The sequence below is a fragment of the Mesoplodon densirostris genome, chromosome 18, assembly GCF_025265405.1.
Source record: "Mesoplodon densirostris isolate mMesDen1 chromosome 18, mMesDen1 primary haplotype, whole genome shotgun sequence".
Taxonomy (NCBI): Eukaryota; Metazoa; Chordata; class Mammalia; order Artiodactyla; family Ziphiidae; genus Mesoplodon; species Mesoplodon densirostris.
Genome location: NC_082678.1, coordinates 60,779,303 through 60,795,326, shown reverse-complemented (window position 1 = coordinate 60,795,326; position 16,024 = coordinate 60,779,303). Strand labels below are relative to the sequence as shown.

The window sequence follows — 16,024 nt, the reverse complement described above, 5'->3', positions numbered from 1 at the left end:
ACTGCTCCAAGAAAAAACCCACACGTAGGAGAAAAAAACAAAAACAAAAAAACTGACAAAGCCACACACACGGACGGGGGGTGGGGGGTGGGGGGCGACTGGCGCTCCCCCTCTTCTGTGCCCGGTCATCAGGAGCCCTTGGGGGGCGGCAGCACTTCCGCACTCGCTCGGGATGCTGAGCCGGGCCAGGGTCCCCCTCCAGCACCGCGGGGAGCCCGTCACGCCCTCATTACCTCGAGGTGGCTTCCGGCCACCAAGCCCCGCCAGGCTTGGGCCCGCTCCCAACGCCCCACCGCCGTGCCGCTGGGCTGGCTCCCCGCTCGGGCCCTGGCCCCGTGCCTGCCCGGCTCCCCGGTTCTCCCGAGGGCAGCGCCTTCCCGTCTGCAGCTGGGCCACAGGAGCCCGGCCGCCCCTCCCTCCCTCCCTCCCTCCCTCCCGTTGGCAGTGGTTGGTGCCGGGTCAGGTTCGTAGGACCCTTGTTTTCCTCCTGGCCATTTGCCTTCTCACGCTTGGCAAGGGGCACCCAGCAAGCCCTTCTGCCCCAGGGGCCCGGGCCCGGCTGGCAGCCTCTCCTTCTTGCCCCTCAGTCCTGCACCTTCTCAGGGTTACTAAAGACCTGGCCGCTGCCCACCCTTAATGACAGCAGAACGTCTAGTCCAACTGGGGAGTCAGAGCCCCTGGAGCCCCCACTGTCGTGGGACTACAGGATCCCATCCAGAACGGACTTTTGTCTTCTGTCAGAGTAAAGACTACCCCTGCCTAGCTAGAATCCACCAGCTCCGGGGTGGCCAGCCTCCCCGTCCCCGCTGGGGGCCCTTGCCAGCCCCTAACAGAGGCAGCCCGAGGGGCCCAGGCAGGGTACTCAGCAGATACCTCTCTGCGGTGGCCCATCACTCCTCAGAGCGGGCCCGAGTGACTGCCCGGGACTCTCTCACCCAGAGCTCCGTGCAGGGGTGTGCCAAGGACCAGCACCCCTGGGGAAAGACTGAGATGCAGAAGGCCATGTGAATAAAGGACCCTAGGTGCCCAGAAGGGAGCTGGGGATGGGGGTAGGGGATCAGGCAGTGTCTGTGGCCCGACAGGAGAGACCAGGACAAGAGGAGGGCAGGGGCTCCACCATCAGGCCAACGAGCCTCTGGTAGGATCATCCTCCCCTTTCGGGTACTCCAACCTTTGCCAGTTTTCTGGGTGTTTTTTTTTTTTTTTTTTTTAAGAAGAGGGGTTAGATCCTACGTTTCCACTCGTCCCCCATAGAACAGCCTGGCTACAAAAGGGACTGGGGTTGGCTGTTGCTTCCACCCTCAGGCCCTTCCTCCAATCACAGCATGCAACTCCGAAGTTCTAAGTCCCTTGGGAAGTGGCAGTGGCTGGGCTGGACTGTGGCCGGAGAACCACTGGGCCTCAGAACTGAAGCACCATCCATCCGGCTGCAGCTGGGCTCTTCAGCGGAGGGCCGGTTTGCTCTCTGGCTGCCTCTACCGGGTCAGATGGTCTCCGGCGAGGAGAAACTGCTGCGTCTGGCAGGAAAAAGGGATGGGAGACGTCTTTTTCAGTGGAGCCCAGGGGTTTTCCTCACCACTGGTTCCTGGAGAGATGGTTCTGGGCAGAAGCTTCTAAAGACAGGAGCCTTCTCCTTCCCCCAGGGACTCTATGTCAGCCTTGGAAATCTGCCTGCGGTCACACCCACCAATCCAAGCTCCTAGAAACATTCCAACTTGCAAAACAGCAGGGACTCTGGCAGCTAGAGATGGAGTGGTGGGGCGGGGGGTGAAGCAGCTGTCTGTGAAGGGCTGAGAGGTGTGCCTGGGTGCCTGGGTGCCCGGCCTGTTCTGTGATACAGCGGTAGCCCAGCTGAGCACACCAAGGGCACCTGTAGGGGCAGAAAAGTAAAATGGGATCAGAATTTGGCAGGATCCCCACACCAAGCTGAGGAGTCTTCACTTGCAAGACCCATTCAGAGAGCAAGGGAGAAGTGGAACTCTAGTGGTGTCCTGGTGATGGGTGAACAGAGCAGGGGCAGTGAAGAGACCAGCAGCTATCACCCAGGTGATGAGAGTCTGCCAGGGCAGTGAGGCGAGGAATAAAGCAGAGAAATGAACTGGGGAAATCAGAAGTGGGACTGTCCAGCTTTCAGTGAGTTCACAGCCAGGGCTAGAAAGACCATCGTGGGCACAGCTGGGGCTGTGGAGTGGGTTTGGAGAACTAAGATGGAGATTCAGATTTGGGAGCCAACTGCAAAAAAGTATTGCTGATGCTGTAAGAGGCTGGTGGCACCGCTAGGGAGAGGGAGTAAGGAGACTTTGAAGAGGGTCAAGCCCAGAGCTACGGGGAGAGCTGGGGTTGAGGGAGTGGAAGGAGCCACGGGAGCCCAAAAGCGCACAGAGAATCAACGGCAGAGAGAACGCGGATCCACGATTCCTGGGGCCACAGGAGCCAAGGGAGGGCAGTTTCAGGGGCGACGATGGGCATGGCGTGCAGAGACAGCATCAGAGGATGTGGAGCAGGAAAAGGCCCAGGACCTGGCCGGTGATCCTGAGTCAGTCTGGGGGTGGGGGTGGGCAGCTGGCAATGGGTGAAGGAGGATGCACTTTTCTGCAAACCGGGTGATGATGGAAAATATTGAGGACTCTTGGTTTTTAAGATGGGACGAGGAGGATGTAGACTTGAGGAAGGAAAGGGAAAAGCTGGAAGATTCAGGAAAGAAAGAAAGGATGAGGAAGGTCCCGATAAGGGGTGGCTTTGGGCCAGCACGTTTCCCGGGGGACCAGTGGGAAGGACGTGGTAGCGACGCTGCGCAGGAGGCGGGGGTCCTCCCCCCACCCCGGCTTGATTCCAGCATTCCGGATACCCGGGAAGCGTGGGTGCAGCCACAGGGGCGGGGAGAGCCTGAGAGAACACAAGAGGTCCGGAAGGGCCTGGTGGAGGGTGGCGAGTCAGCTAGAGGTGACGTGAAGGCCAGCCGCCCAGGCTGAGGGGAGAGGGCGCCTGTACTCTTCCTGGCTGTGTCCTCCCCAGCCGGGTGTCTCCGCTCCACTCCAGCTACCCCGAGGGTAGCAAGTATTTCTCCATAGCCGGAAACAGGGCCGTACCTGCCACACCGCGAGCTCAAGAAAGCCCTGTAGAGAGCTGACCACTGGGACCAGGACAGCGGCTGGGGGCAGGGTGGGCAGGCCGCATGCTGATGGGGGAGGGGCTGGAAGAGGGACAGGTTCCCCTGAGCCCTGGAGGAGGTGTTGACATTCCCTGCTTCTTCCCCAGGGATGCACTGGGCAAGAGGAGGAAAAGCAGCCTGGAGGTCCATGGCTCCAGCCAGACACAGAGCTGTCTTAGAGGGGCCGTTTCCCTCGTCTTCCCACCACCGAAACCCAAGAGGCAAAGGCAGAGTTCTGTGCGGACACGGCCGGGTGAGGCCGTCTCAGTTTTTCTTAAATTGTTCTTAGTGTGCTGTGTGGATCCTGGACTCTCTTCTCAACTGTGCTGTAAATGATTCAAGGTCAAAGCAGGATCTTTCTTTTCCTGTTCCTAGCATCTGGCTTAGGCAGGTGTGATTATCTTTTGTCAAATGAATCAATAATGCAAAACACTAGTTCCCCCACGCACACGTCCCCCGCCATAACAACAAGGGAAAAATCCCCGGACCTGCGCCATCTAGTTGCCTGAGCCTGATGCCTCTGGCCCACGGGGAAGACCACGCTCTGGGGTGTGGGGCAGGGCCGTCCTGCGCCTTACCTCTTACTGTCCTTCCCTTAGTGCTTCCTCCACCTTGGGCACCTCCTGTCGCCTTCCCCGGAAGTCTTCGTCTGAAAAGCAGAGGAAAGCACCTCACCCTCCGCCCTGCAGGGCGTCACTCAGGCCCGTCCCCCAGGCTGGGCAAGACGGCTGACCCAACTCTCTCCACCCCTGTTTGCCGGGGCCCACGCTGATCCCCGGGAGCGACGCGTGGGTCTGGTGAGGGGCAACCGGGCCCGGTGCGGGGTCAGGACCCCTGGCTGCTGCTCTGTCTGTTGATGAGCTCTGAGGCCGTGGACAACTTCTCCCCTCAGTCTCCTCATCTATAAAATGCGACGGGGACGTGGGACTGTCCAGATGACCGCCACGGCCCTTCTAGCCCTTGTTTCTGGAGGCCTCCTGAGCGCCAAAGGGTTCCTCTGCTCTGAGGCCTGAGGATCAGGGTTCAGCTGTGGGCCTGGGAAGGTCGGAGGCAGTGTCTGCTGGCCCACATGCCTTTGGGAGGGACTGAATGAACGCTGGAGGGCCTCTGGGGCCCGACACTGAAACTGCCCAGCGCTTGGTTCTCAAGGGGAGGCCCTTCCATGTGGGTGGGCCTGTCTGTCCCCTCACACCCCAGAGAATATTCCCCAGAAACAGCACTCGGCGCTTTGTGCTCCAGGTAAAGATTTAGGTGGAGATGTGGCTGGGCCCCTTTTCAGGAGTGGAAGGGAGAGGCAATATGGACCAAGTCAGAGGGGGGGACCCATTTCCCTGGGTCACCTGCCCACCAACCCTGATATGTCCCCCAGGTTGGGTGTCCCCTCCTTTACAGTCTGGGTTCACCTGTGAAACACCCAGGCCCTCCTCTTGGGGGACCACCCATCACAGGCAACTCAGAGCCCCGACCTCCCTGCCCTCCCCGCCTCACCACACGTGTGGCCCTCCACGTCGTCCAGGAGATTGGCTGTTGAAGCCGCAGCCCCCAGTCTGCCGGGCCATTCAGGAAAACTGTCCCAGGGATGGGGGGGGCGCTCCCTGTCCCTGGACTTCTACCCCCGCTCCAAGCTCAGGAGGCCTTCACCGCACCTGCCTTATCCCCCCAAACTCCCCAATACCTCCCGCAGGCTCCTTTTCTTGGGGTCAACTGAGCAGCCAGGCGCTGACTCTCTCACCCGGCTCCCACCTCTGGAGATAGAGAAGGAACTTTCTCCCTGTTCTCCTTTGGCTGCTCAGCTTCTATAATAATATCCTGGGCCCTGTTTGACAAGCATGGATGGAAGTCTGGGTAAAATTGTGGAAAACCATATTTTTACTGGAGGAACTAAGAGTGAGAAGGCAGGGCCAACACGTGAGATGAGGAGGTGGAAAGGTCTGTGGATCAATTCAACTTAAGGAATTAGGGGGGCTTCCCTGGTGGCACAGTGGTTAAGAATCCGCCTGCCAACGCAGGGGACACGGGTTCGGGCCCTGGTCCAGGAAGATCCCACATGCCGTGGGGCAGCTAAGCCCTTGCGCCATAACTGCTGAGCCTATGCTCTGGAGCCCGCGAGCCACAACTACTGAAGCCCGTGCGCCTAGAGCCTGTGCTCCGCAACGAGAGAAGCCACCGCAGTGAGAAGCCCGCGCGCCGCAATGAAGAGTGGCCCCCGCTCTCCGCAACTAGAGAAAAACCTGCATGCAGCAACGAAGACCCAACGCAGCCAAAAATTAATCAAATAAAATCATTAATTTTAAAAAAGAAAGAAATTAGGAAAAGGTTTGCTGATTTCCATGGAAGGACGAAGTTTTCTCTCCAGATGCAGATTACCCCAGACAAAAAGTTAAAAAGTGGTAGGACAGCTTCTGAGCCTACAGGGGGCCTACACTGGCCTGTGCCCCATGCCTGGTGACGGGGGTCAACATTTGCGTCAAGAGGTAGGGCAGCGCCAGGCTGGCAGCTGGGCCCACGGCGGGGAGGGGGGAGTCGCACGGCCCGGCCCCGCTCCGGGGGAGGCTGCGGCCTCGGGGGGCCCAGCCCAGGGTTTTCAGCACCCTTAGCACCACCCGCTGCCACCCAGTGCCGGGCTGGAAAGGATACGACTGATGCTTCAACAAGTGTTTCCTCTTTGACTTCCTCATCTTGGTCTTCTCCGAGAAGGCCCTGGCCAGTTCAAACAGCTTCCTCTGGGTGGCTAGGGGCAGAGAGACCTGTGAGCCGGCAGCCAGAGCGGCAGCGAGCTGCCCCCCAGGACTGGGGCAGGCGGGCAGGCTGGTGGGGGAGGGGACGGGGCGACAGCCACCGCAGGCCGGGGTCAGGCTGGTGCCCTGGCGGAGTGAGGCTGCCATCCTGGGTCGGCCGGCAGAGGCCGCACAGGCCGCCGAGAGCCTGGCCAGGGCCCGCAGCCAGCAGCTGAGATCTGGCTGCTCCTCCTTCCCCAGCCGTGACCGACGGCTTCGCATCTTGGCTTTCCTCCTGCCACCGCCCCTTCTCCCCTCTCCACCTCCAGGGCTGGTTCTGGGATTTCCATGACTAATGCGAGATTTTCTCTGAAATGGAGCCTGAGAGGATGGCAGCCTCATTCACGCATGGTTGTGTGTCTGGGGGGGTGGGGTGGAGGGGAAGGCGGGACCCGGCTGGCAGGACTTTGTGGGAAGGGGCCACTGACCCGGTGGACCGCCCACCCACAGAACGTGGACTTAGCTTGGGCCTCCCCACTCAGGCCCGGCCCGACCAAGCCCCCTCAAGCCACAGAGAATGTGAACTCTAAAACGGCAGGGGACAGGGGGGTGTGGTGTCCAGCACATTATTTTTCTGCAGACAGATGGCTCAAGAGGATTTAAAACTTAATTTGTATCCAGACTCAGTTGCACAGGGAAGTGAGGCAGGAAAGCTGAGGGAGCCAGCCCGTGATTAAAATGTCACCTTGGCTCACCAAGAGTCAGCTGCATTAAAAGTCCGGTGGCTCCCTCCCTCCCAGGAGGCCACAGGCCTGTCTTAGAAGAGCTGGGGAGGGGGCGTGGGCTGGACTCACATTTTCCCATGTGTTTCAACTTGTCCCTGAATAAGGCATCTTCAGACACAGCGGGGTTGTTGTCGCCGGTTCCTGGAAGGGGGGAAGACACCTCTGAGGGCCAGTGGCTGCCCAAGGCCCGGGGAGGCGGATCAGGGCTGTCCCCACAGGACAGGGGCTCAGCCCCACCCTTCCACTTGAGGAAGGGAGCAAAGAGCAGGCTCCTGCCCTAACGGGGAGGGAGCTTAACGCAAGGAGGACGCCAGGGTTCAAGGAGCATTTCTTTCCCCACCCAAGCCTCACTCTCCCCTTTTCTGTAAAAAGGGTCAGTGGTCTGGTCTGTACGTGTGGAGGGCCAGCTCCCGCAGGCTCCCAGCTGTCTGTTCCTCTGACCCCTCTGCATTCCGTGAAGGCCCTTTGGTAGCTTGAAATCAGCCACGATGGGAGTGTTTACACCATGGAAGCTACCAGATGCTAAGCACTGGGGCTTCCCCTGCACCCTGACAGGCTGTTACACATTCACCAGCACGTGGCCAGCCTGCCTGCGTCCTGACGTGGTGCGCCGAGTCTCCCCGTTCACTCAGCACCCACTTGGGTCCCTCACTGCCCTTCTAAATCTCCCATGCTAATCCCGAGTCACCTTGCCTGCTAAGCCCCTGTGAGACATTCTGATCCACCTCAGTGGTCCAGGTGTCTATGGTTAATTTGGGATCAAGGACAAGAGGCTGCTGTTAAACCCCCAGATGCATATCTGGGGGGACCTAAGCTCCCAGCCTGTCGCGTATGAATCAGTTCGACAGGATTTTCTCTCTTCAAGCTGGGATCAGCTGAGCTCCCCGTCCTTTTCCCCCCCTCCCCCATTCTACCACGCGATTCTGTTTCGGGCAAGAGCTGTGGATTCTTCCTCTGAGGCGGGCAGCCTGTGTGTGTGTGGTGGGCACTGGCTGACCAGGGGCCACTGTGCACACACACAGGCAGAGTCCAGATGTCGAGTATGGAACCGGGACCTTCAGCGTGTCCCCAGCTCCAGCTTGACCCTCGTCCGTGCAGCCCAGCAGCCTGCTGTCCACCCCTGGCCCTCCTTCAGCCACTGAGGCAATTCTTGCTTCTCACCACCCTGGACATGAAGCTTCCAATTCTATTCCTCCAACACTAAGGCAGAGCCTGGCCCGTGGCAGATATTCCCTAGCTACTGAATGAATGAATGAATGAATGAACTCTTCCCAGATTGATCCTGCCCTTCCCCGCCAACATGTTTCTGCCATAATTAACAAGTGTGTCCTCAGCCTTGCTGCTTCATTCTGCCTGTTTCTTGGATGCATCTCCAGTGTTTGTTCCCAGTAAAACCATAAGCTCCCCCGGGGCAGTGACCCAGTCTCTGAGTCCCCTGCCACCCCACCTCCGACACCCCCTGGGACATTACGTGGTGTGGTGTGTCCCCTTCTTGCCCGTGCTCCAGGCACCTCCAAGGACTTCAGCCAGTCCGTTGGCCAATCCCGGGTGTGGGTTGCAGCAGCCGCTGGGTTGGTAAGAACCCGGGGCTGCTGAGTGGAGGGGCCGTCTCCCTCTCGGTGAGGATGGAGAAGAGGGAGAAACCTCCCCACCAGCCTGTTTCCTCAGCCTACCCCCAAACTCCAAATATGCAAACCACAGTGGGGTGTGAGCCCCTACACCCTCCAAGCTCTCTGTTAGGAAGGCAAGGTTACCTGGGACAGGAGCGGGAAAGTCAAAGTCATTTCCCACAGCTACGCTGCTGCTGGATGTAGATTTCTGGGACTCGTATTTCAATCGATCTGGAAAAGGACCACATTCTGGTCGGGGAAGTTAGCTCCCACCCAGGGGCAGCCTGCGCTGAGATGCAGGAGGCTGTTATAGAGGCCAAACCCCCAGAATCACACACACACACATGCACACACGAAATACGTGCACACACGACGCCTACGGGATCTCAAAGAACCAGAACTGGGCTTCCCTGGTGGCGCAGTGGTTGAGAGTCCGTCTGCCGATGTAGGGGACGCGAGTTCGTGACCCGGTCCGGGAGGATCCCTCATGCCGCGGAGCGGCTGGGCCCGTGAGCCATGGCCGCTGAGCCTGCGCGTCCGGAGCCTGTGCTCCGCAACAGGAGAGGCCACAACAGTGAGAGGCCCGCGGACCGCAAAAAAAAAAAAAAAAAAAAAAAACACAACAAAGAACCAGAACTCTCAAAGATACAGAAACTACTGCCCTGACAACCACCTGCAGTGTCAGACGTCAAAATCAGAAGGACCCTGGGAAGTCGGAGAGTCCAGCCCTTCATTTAAAAGGAAAGACCCCGAGACCCCCAGCACCTTTAATGCAGAGCTGGGACCAGCCTTGGGCCTCCTCTGTCTCAGGCCAGACTTCTCCCTGCGCACCGTGCTCCCTCCCCCAAAACACAGTCAGACACACACACGTGCACACACACACACACCCTCCCACAGGCCCCTCGCTGTACCCCCATCAAACACTCCCACCCTGAAGGGGGAAGGCAGCCAGGCTGGGGGCAGTAGAGTGCTGGGCCCAAGGACAACTCAAACACCCAAAAAACTCAAGAGCCCCTGCTCTAATGTCCTCTGCTCAGGGAGGCACCCACGGACCCAATCCCTCTATTCCTGGAGCTCCAGACACATGGTGCCAAAGCCAGTGCCTGGCACAGAGCAGACAGGCAGGGGAGCAAGGGAAGGGCACCGCTCTCTCTCTCTCTGAGTTCCAGAGGAGGGAAGCGGTGGCTGGTGACTCAGGTCCCTGTTGGCAGAATTCTGAGGCTCCCACCAGAATAACTCAACAGCACAGAGGCCACCCCGAGCCCCAAGGTTAAAGCCAACATCAGCCCCTCCTTAGCCATGGAGCAGCAGCCGCAGCGCCCCACCCGGGGCACCACCTCTCTCCAGGGCAAGGAGGAAGTCGCGGTTGCGCTGCAGCTCCTTCATGAACTCCTCGTTCTGCAGGAAGAGCGCGATCCTCTCGTCCTCCAGGTATTGCTTCCAGCGGTTCTCCTGGTCCCGGGGTCCGGGCCCGGCCGTGAGGGGCCGGCCTCCCTCTGTGCTCGCAGGCTTGGAGCCCCCCGAGGTAGCCTGAGGAGGGGAGCGAGCATGTGGGTCGCCTACTCACAAGGACGCACGCTGCACAGACATCCACACACACCTGGGGGTACACGTGTCCTTCACAGGATGCTGTGGCCGCACCTTGTGGCCAGCACCTCCTATCTAACTTAACAGGCCAGAGCCCTCTCTGCTGAGGAAGCAGCAAGGGCTTAAGAACTACTCCCCACCTCCTCCACCTTGGACCCCAGCCCCCCACCTTCCTTCATCAAAACCTGAATAGTCCTGAAGAGTGATCTGAACTGCTCGGGGTCCCCAAACTCAAAGCTCTCCCTGTCTAAGCTGTCTCAGGGGAGACCCCCTTGCCAAGGGCCAGCCTCTGGGGAGAAGCACCCTGGCCCTTTCCCAGGGGAGGGAAGGAAGGTGCTCTGGTCCTGTGCCGTTGACAGCTCCCCACCCCCCGCCCCTGCCCACCTCCCTCCAGCCTGGGGTGATGGCTGCAGCCAGGGAGCGTCCTCAGGGCTGTCACCTTCCTGGGTGGAAGAGGGAACCTCCCGGCCCAGACAGGAAATGAGGCTTTTGGTTCAGTGTTCTCTCCCTCCAAACCCAGGGCAACAGAAATAGCTCAGCCTGGGCTCAAACAGCAGGGAGTGACCCTGGCTGGCATGAGCGGGGTGGGCAAGCAGAGCTGCTGCACAGGCAGGCCAGGGGCGGGGGAATCCTCCGTTACCTGTATGGTGTCCAGCTGCTGGGGCAGGATGCGGAGAAAGTCTTCCGGGAGGTTGCCTAGCAGCGGGGGGTTCCAGTTCCGATAGCGCCTCTGGCCGGAAGGGGGCGCCGAGCCCAGCACGTCGATGCTGCAGGGTGAGAGGTGACGAGCAGGAGGGAACAGTCAGGCCCACACACAGGTGTCCTGGCCCAGCACACCAAGATCCCGCTCAGACTGCCACTGCTGCTCCAGGGCCTCCCGCGGCCCCCGCTGCCTCTGGCACAAAGCCGCAGCACGCTCGCTCCGCTTCTCAACCAGGCTTCGGCTGACCCCCAGCCTCTGGGCCCTGGGCTCCGCCGCACTGGATGTTCAACTGCTCGGCGCCTTCAGGGTCTCTGGGCCTAGAGAGCGCTGTGGATTTTGACGTGGACGTGGTAGTCATGGTCTTCATGCTTCTCCCCCTGGCGCCTCGCATGACGCGAGCTCCTCCTGGCTGCTGAGTGCCAGGCGTGCTCCGAGCGAAAGCAGCCCAGCCCGCCCCCGTGCTGGTTCGCTAGGGTCGGGGGACATGGGGACACCAGGATCCCTAGAGGGTAAGCGGATCTAGGCTCCGGTTCCGGCGCAGCCACAGGCCAGCCACGTGGTCCTGGGTGAGCCCCTGTCCCCTCTGGGGCTCGGTCTCCTACAAGCCGCTGTCTGCCTGCCCAGGCGCGTGGGAGGCCCTTGGGAGGCTGTCTTGAACAACGTGCTGAAAAGGCACCTGGAGGTGTGGGATCGGAAGGGTCCTTGTTCCAAGTGGCGCTGGGGAACCGCTCCCCTGGGCCAAGGCGGAGGCCAACAGCGAGGCGGAGAGGAGAGGCAGGAGACCCTGGCACGTGGCCTCCCTGACCCCCAGCCTCCCGCCCTGCCGTCCTGGCCTGCGGGCGGCCTGGGGCCTGGCCAGGAGCTCCCCACAGCTCCTCGGCAGCCTGCAGCGTGGCAACCGCAGGACACGTGTTCTGCTGAATCAGGGAAATGACACACAGAGAAGGCAGCCGAGGGCCGGGAGCCACTCTCTCTCGGGCCTGGCTCCGATTTGGTCTCAAGCTCCAGGAATCCCGCCCGCCCCCTCACTGGAGGGGAGCTTTTCCGGGCTGCCCCTGACTATGGAAATAACTTCCTTTCCTTTTCTATTTTGGGCGGGTGGCCCGGCGGCCGAGGGCGAAGGGTGGGGGCGGCAGCAGACAGGATAACAAGCCGCTAAGTGCCTGGTGGGAGCTCAGCTCTCAGACAGGAGCCAAGAAACCCCGGGGCCCCTCTCACTGTACAGATGCGGGAGTGGTCCAGAGAAGAGCCTGCCTCAGGGCCCGGGACTCCCATTCCTGGGCGCCTTTCCTTCTCCAGCGCTCACCCACCTCCTCTCACTGCTGTTGGCTTCATTTTTCTCCGAGGCCCAGAGAGTCAAGGGGGTGGATACCCCATCCCTCTGGGACTCGAGGGCCTTCTTTGGTCGACCCCGGCACCCTTCCTCCAGCTTCAGGGTCTTCATCTGGGACATGGGTGCCCACCCCAACTCAATCACACCCACAGCTACCCAGGAAAGCCATGGAGAGAGAGCCCCGGAGCTGCAGCCGGACCCCTCTAGCCGTTTGTTACTGAGAATCCACGTCGGGAGGGGACGAGGAGTAGGAGGCTGAGAGTCCCTCGCTGCTGGGCCCGCGGTCCTGGAGGAGGGGCAGGCCCAGCCCCCTGCCCTGGCACCGGCTGAGATGAGGTCAGCCCACAGCTGTGAGAGCCAGGGGGGACCCTGAGCACAGGCGGCCCAGGCAACTCCACTGTGGTCAGAAAGGAATGTCAGAAATGAGCTGAGAGGCAAATAAAAAACTTCCAAGGCTGTAATTTCAATGGAAGAACAGCAGGTGGCCTGTGAGGAGGGGTGCCTCTGGGCTTCAGCGCCTGTCATTCATTCAGGAAAGGACAGGCTGGGCGAGGGGAAGGAGAGAGAAGGCTGGGGGGGCTCTCTGGACCCCAGAACTAGAACTGCATGCCCCATCAGACCCCTAGGCTTACCCAGAGAATATCAGAGCCCAGAAGGATTTCAGCAACAAGCCTTCCAGGCAAGATTTTTGGTAAAGACTAGACACTGAGGCCCAGATGGGGTCAGGCCTGTCCTGGAACACAGAGATCATCCTGGTAAAACCTGGGCCCAGGAATCCTGGCATTCCAGGCGCGCTCCCCTGGGATCAGCCTGCCTCTCTGTGCCCTAGCAGGGCCAGCTCCCAAACCCTCTTCCATCTTCACTCTCAAAGGCACCCCAGAGACTGGAGGTGGCAGAGGGGAGCCAGGCCATTCCTGCCCCCACCCCACCCCCCACTCAAATCTGATTGGCCCCAGCAGCCAGAGAGAGATTCCTAAAACACTAACCTCACCCCGTCACTCTCCAGCTTAAACCCCCGGCTGGAGGATAAGGTCAAAGCTCCTCGGAGGACCCTCAAGGGCTTCCAAGATCTTCTCACCCCTCCAGCCTCACCCAGCCATTCCATACGTCCTGCAGTTCCCTCAGATGGTGCCCTCTTTCCTGCCTCCAGGCCCTTGCACATGCTGTTTCCTTTGCCTGGAGCGCCCGACTGTCCTCCGCTTTACCAGCTCACTGCTTGGACATCAGTTCCTCTAGGCTGCCTTCCCTGTACCCTGCCGCGCGTCTCAGCCTCCCCCAGACCCTGATCTCCTTGGGAGATCAAGGCGGGGCTGTATTCATCTCTGTATCACACATGGCTCAGCACCTGCATGCTTCAGGTGACTCCATAAACGCTGGAAATGCATGTCCTGGATGGAGAGACTGAATGAGGCCCTGGAAATGGGCTGGGGGTGGATCTGGGCCTAGCAGGGCCATCCCGGGGCAAAGGGGCACGTGCTCAGAGGCTGGCCCTGCTTCCTCTGAGCGCTGGCCTCTGAGGGCAGCCTTACCCCTGGTCTCAATGTTCACGGTCAGAGCTGACCTCAGAGGCCCACTGTGCAGCCAGGGGCAGGAGGGAGCAGTAAAGCACTGGTGACAGGTCTGGTTCATACCCGGCACTGTGCTAAGGGCCCCCCCTCCCCACAATACCTCATTCAACCCTCACAAGAGTGCGGAGGCGGGGATTAGTATTCCCACTTCACAGATGAGGCAAATGAAGCTCAGAGACGTTAAGCAGTGAGCCAAAGGCACCTCAAGAATCGGAAGTTAGGCAGCTAAAGGAGGCGGGCTGGGGAGGACACTCCGCCTCTGTCCGACTTCACAACTAAGTTCTCTTCCCTGTATCCACCCCCAGGCCAGCAAAGCCTTCATTTCCGGGTCAGGCCCCTGAACCTGAGGCAAGGGCAGTAACTTGTCCAAAGGTATGAGCAAGACCTCCTGAGCCTTGGTCTAGTGCTGAGGTCATTTTGCCCCCAACCGGGGCTCCCATCACTGGGCTACACTACCCCTACCCTACTTCACCCCAGCATACACAGAGGAGGGGAGGGAGGGTGCGGCCAGGATATCCATGCCAGGTTTACAAAGGGATTCTGTCTCTCATGGGCTCGGTTTTCCCTTCGGAAAAATAGGTAGAACTCTTCTGCCTAATAGAAACTGTACTTTTTGTAAAAGCATCTTGGGATATTAAAAAAATGTCAAAGGAAAATCATTTAGCCCTGGGCATCATGACCCATCCTGGGCTGCAAGTCCTGCCAAGGTCTCACCCAGACCTATCCGCTTCCCCCTGCTTTGCCCCATTACAGCCTCTGGCATCACTTGTGACGGAGGACCTCAGCTGTACTCCTGCCCCTGGCTCGAAACAATGCTTCCTCCTCCCCCCATAACGTTCTAGGCCTCTGTCAGCTCCCTGAGCTGCAATCACAGAGGGTTTTCTCATTAGGGGGATGACAGGACACAGCAGGGAGGAGCATTTGTTGGCTTTGGAGTCAGAAATGACCTGGGTTCAAATCCCAGCTCTGTAGTCTTAGGGAAGTTATGAAACCTCTCGGAGGCTCAGTTTCCTCATCTGTAAAATGAGGATGACAGCAGTACCTGCCTCACAAATTGTCAGAGGGTTTGAATGCGACGGCGTAGGTAAAGAACCTTGTCAGTTTCAGGCATTTGAAGGGTGCTTAGTAAACGGTAGGTGTTATCATTATCTATACCTGTATGATCACAGAGTTCTCCACCACCACTGTCTGGGGCTCCCAAGATCCCCAGAAGGGAAGATCCACTGGAACGAGGTCCCTGTCCCATCATGTCCCCCCACCCCTCCCCGCCCCAGGCCTGTGTTATTCTCAGGACCAGCAGCTCCAGGACAAAGAGGCACCTGGGCTCCAACGGCCCTCCTCAAACACAGAGCCCAGAAAAAACAAGCACTTCAGAGACCCAGGGACCCAGCTGGCAACCAGCTTCATTTTAAACTTCCAAATCACAGAGCCCCTGATCTGGACGAAGCCTCCAGGGACCCAATTCTTCTGCTTCCAGTGACTGAATTACCCCAGAAAAAGAGACCAACTTGCTCCCATTGCTTAAAAATCCCCACAGCATCCCTGGAACAGGGAGAGCGAATAGATATCCATTCCACCAATTACTGATGGCTGCTGGGAGTGCTGTTTGGAGGAGGACTCTGAGGTTCTGTCGCAGCTTAGCAGGAAAGAGCACAGTGATCAATTAGTAATGTTTGCCATGGGCTCAGGAGCGGAAGTGTCAGGACACATTCCATGTGCTTGTCATCCCCACTGTGCATCTCCCTTGACTATAAACTTCCAGAAAGCAAAGGCTGAGCGTCGTCTATCTCTATGTCCTGTCCAGTGTTCAGCATAGCACCTAGTCTGGAGTAGGAATTTAGTGGATGTCTGCGCTTGCAATCCTTACAGTTTGAAAGTTCTCTTTGGTATCTAGTATACCCAAGGGTCCAGTCAAGTTTCCCACTGTGTTTGTACTCAATCCCAAGCCCTGATTCCCTTCCCCATTGCCTTGCGTTCTGAGAGGAGACGGATTCTTACCGGGGAGGTGGAGTCGGGGGAGCCAGAGGGTAAGGCCTGTCGAACATGTGCATGTGGTAGGCTGGAGGGGAGTACACAGGCGGGGGCTCCTCATCAGAGCTATCAGGTTCCAAGGTCCTTTCCAAAATCTGTATCAGAGACGACAAAGAAAGAAATATTAACAATCCTTCCTTGAATTTAAATAACATTTAGACAAAATCAAGTGTGGGCGAGGATGTGTAGTAAGGGAACTCTGCTGCTGCTGGTGGGAGTGTAAAGTGATATAACCAGCACTCTGCAAAACCGTTTGGCTTCCTGTACTAACGCTCAGCACATGGGCTACTTCTGAGCCCACGATTCCAACATACACAGTAGACGTGAAAGCACTTCTCCCCAGAGGAATGCTCCATGCAGCATTAGCCATCCAAGTAAGGTTCAAAACCAGGCAAAACATGGGACTTCCCTGGTGGCACAGTGGTCAGGACTCCACGCTCCCAGTGCAGGGGGCCTGGGTTCGATCTAGATCCCACATGCATGCCACAACTAAGAGCTCGTAGGCAACAACTAAGGAGCCCAAGTGTCTCAACTAAGGA

At 58.9% G+C, this 16,024-nt stretch overlaps 1 protein-coding gene across 3 annotated transcripts in view; it reads right to left on the bottom strand.

Annotated features, from left to right (window-relative positions):
• Window positions 1-437: 437 nt before the first annotated feature.
• The window catches only part of CUEDC1 (CUE domain containing 1), a 74,889-nt gene continuing 59,302 nt past the window's right edge, over window positions 438-16,024 (bottom strand). For 2 of the 3 annotated variants that reach the window (XM_060082168.1, XM_060082167.1), the window contains 9 exons: window positions 15,453-15,580; window positions 10,491-10,617; window positions 9,601-9,793; window positions 8,408-8,494; window positions 6,723-6,794; window positions 5,789-5,882; window positions 4,640-4,698; window positions 3,730-3,800; window positions 438-1,517 (listed from right to left, as the gene is read on the bottom strand). In XM_060082168.1, coding sequence (XP_059938151.1) covers window positions 3,733-3,800; window positions 4,640-4,698; window positions 5,789-5,882; window positions 6,723-6,794; window positions 8,408-8,494; window positions 9,601-9,793; window positions 10,491-10,617; window positions 15,453-15,580 — 828 coding nt within the window. In that variant the 3' untranslated portion in view covers window positions 438-1,517; window positions 3,730-3,732. Of the gene's footprint in view, window positions 1,518-1,606; window positions 1,871-3,729; window positions 3,801-4,639; window positions 4,699-5,788; window positions 5,883-6,722; window positions 6,795-8,407; window positions 8,495-9,600; window positions 9,794-10,490; window positions 10,618-15,452; window positions 15,581-16,024 lie in introns of those variants that run through there. The other variant, XM_060082169.1, reaches the window with a different exon arrangement.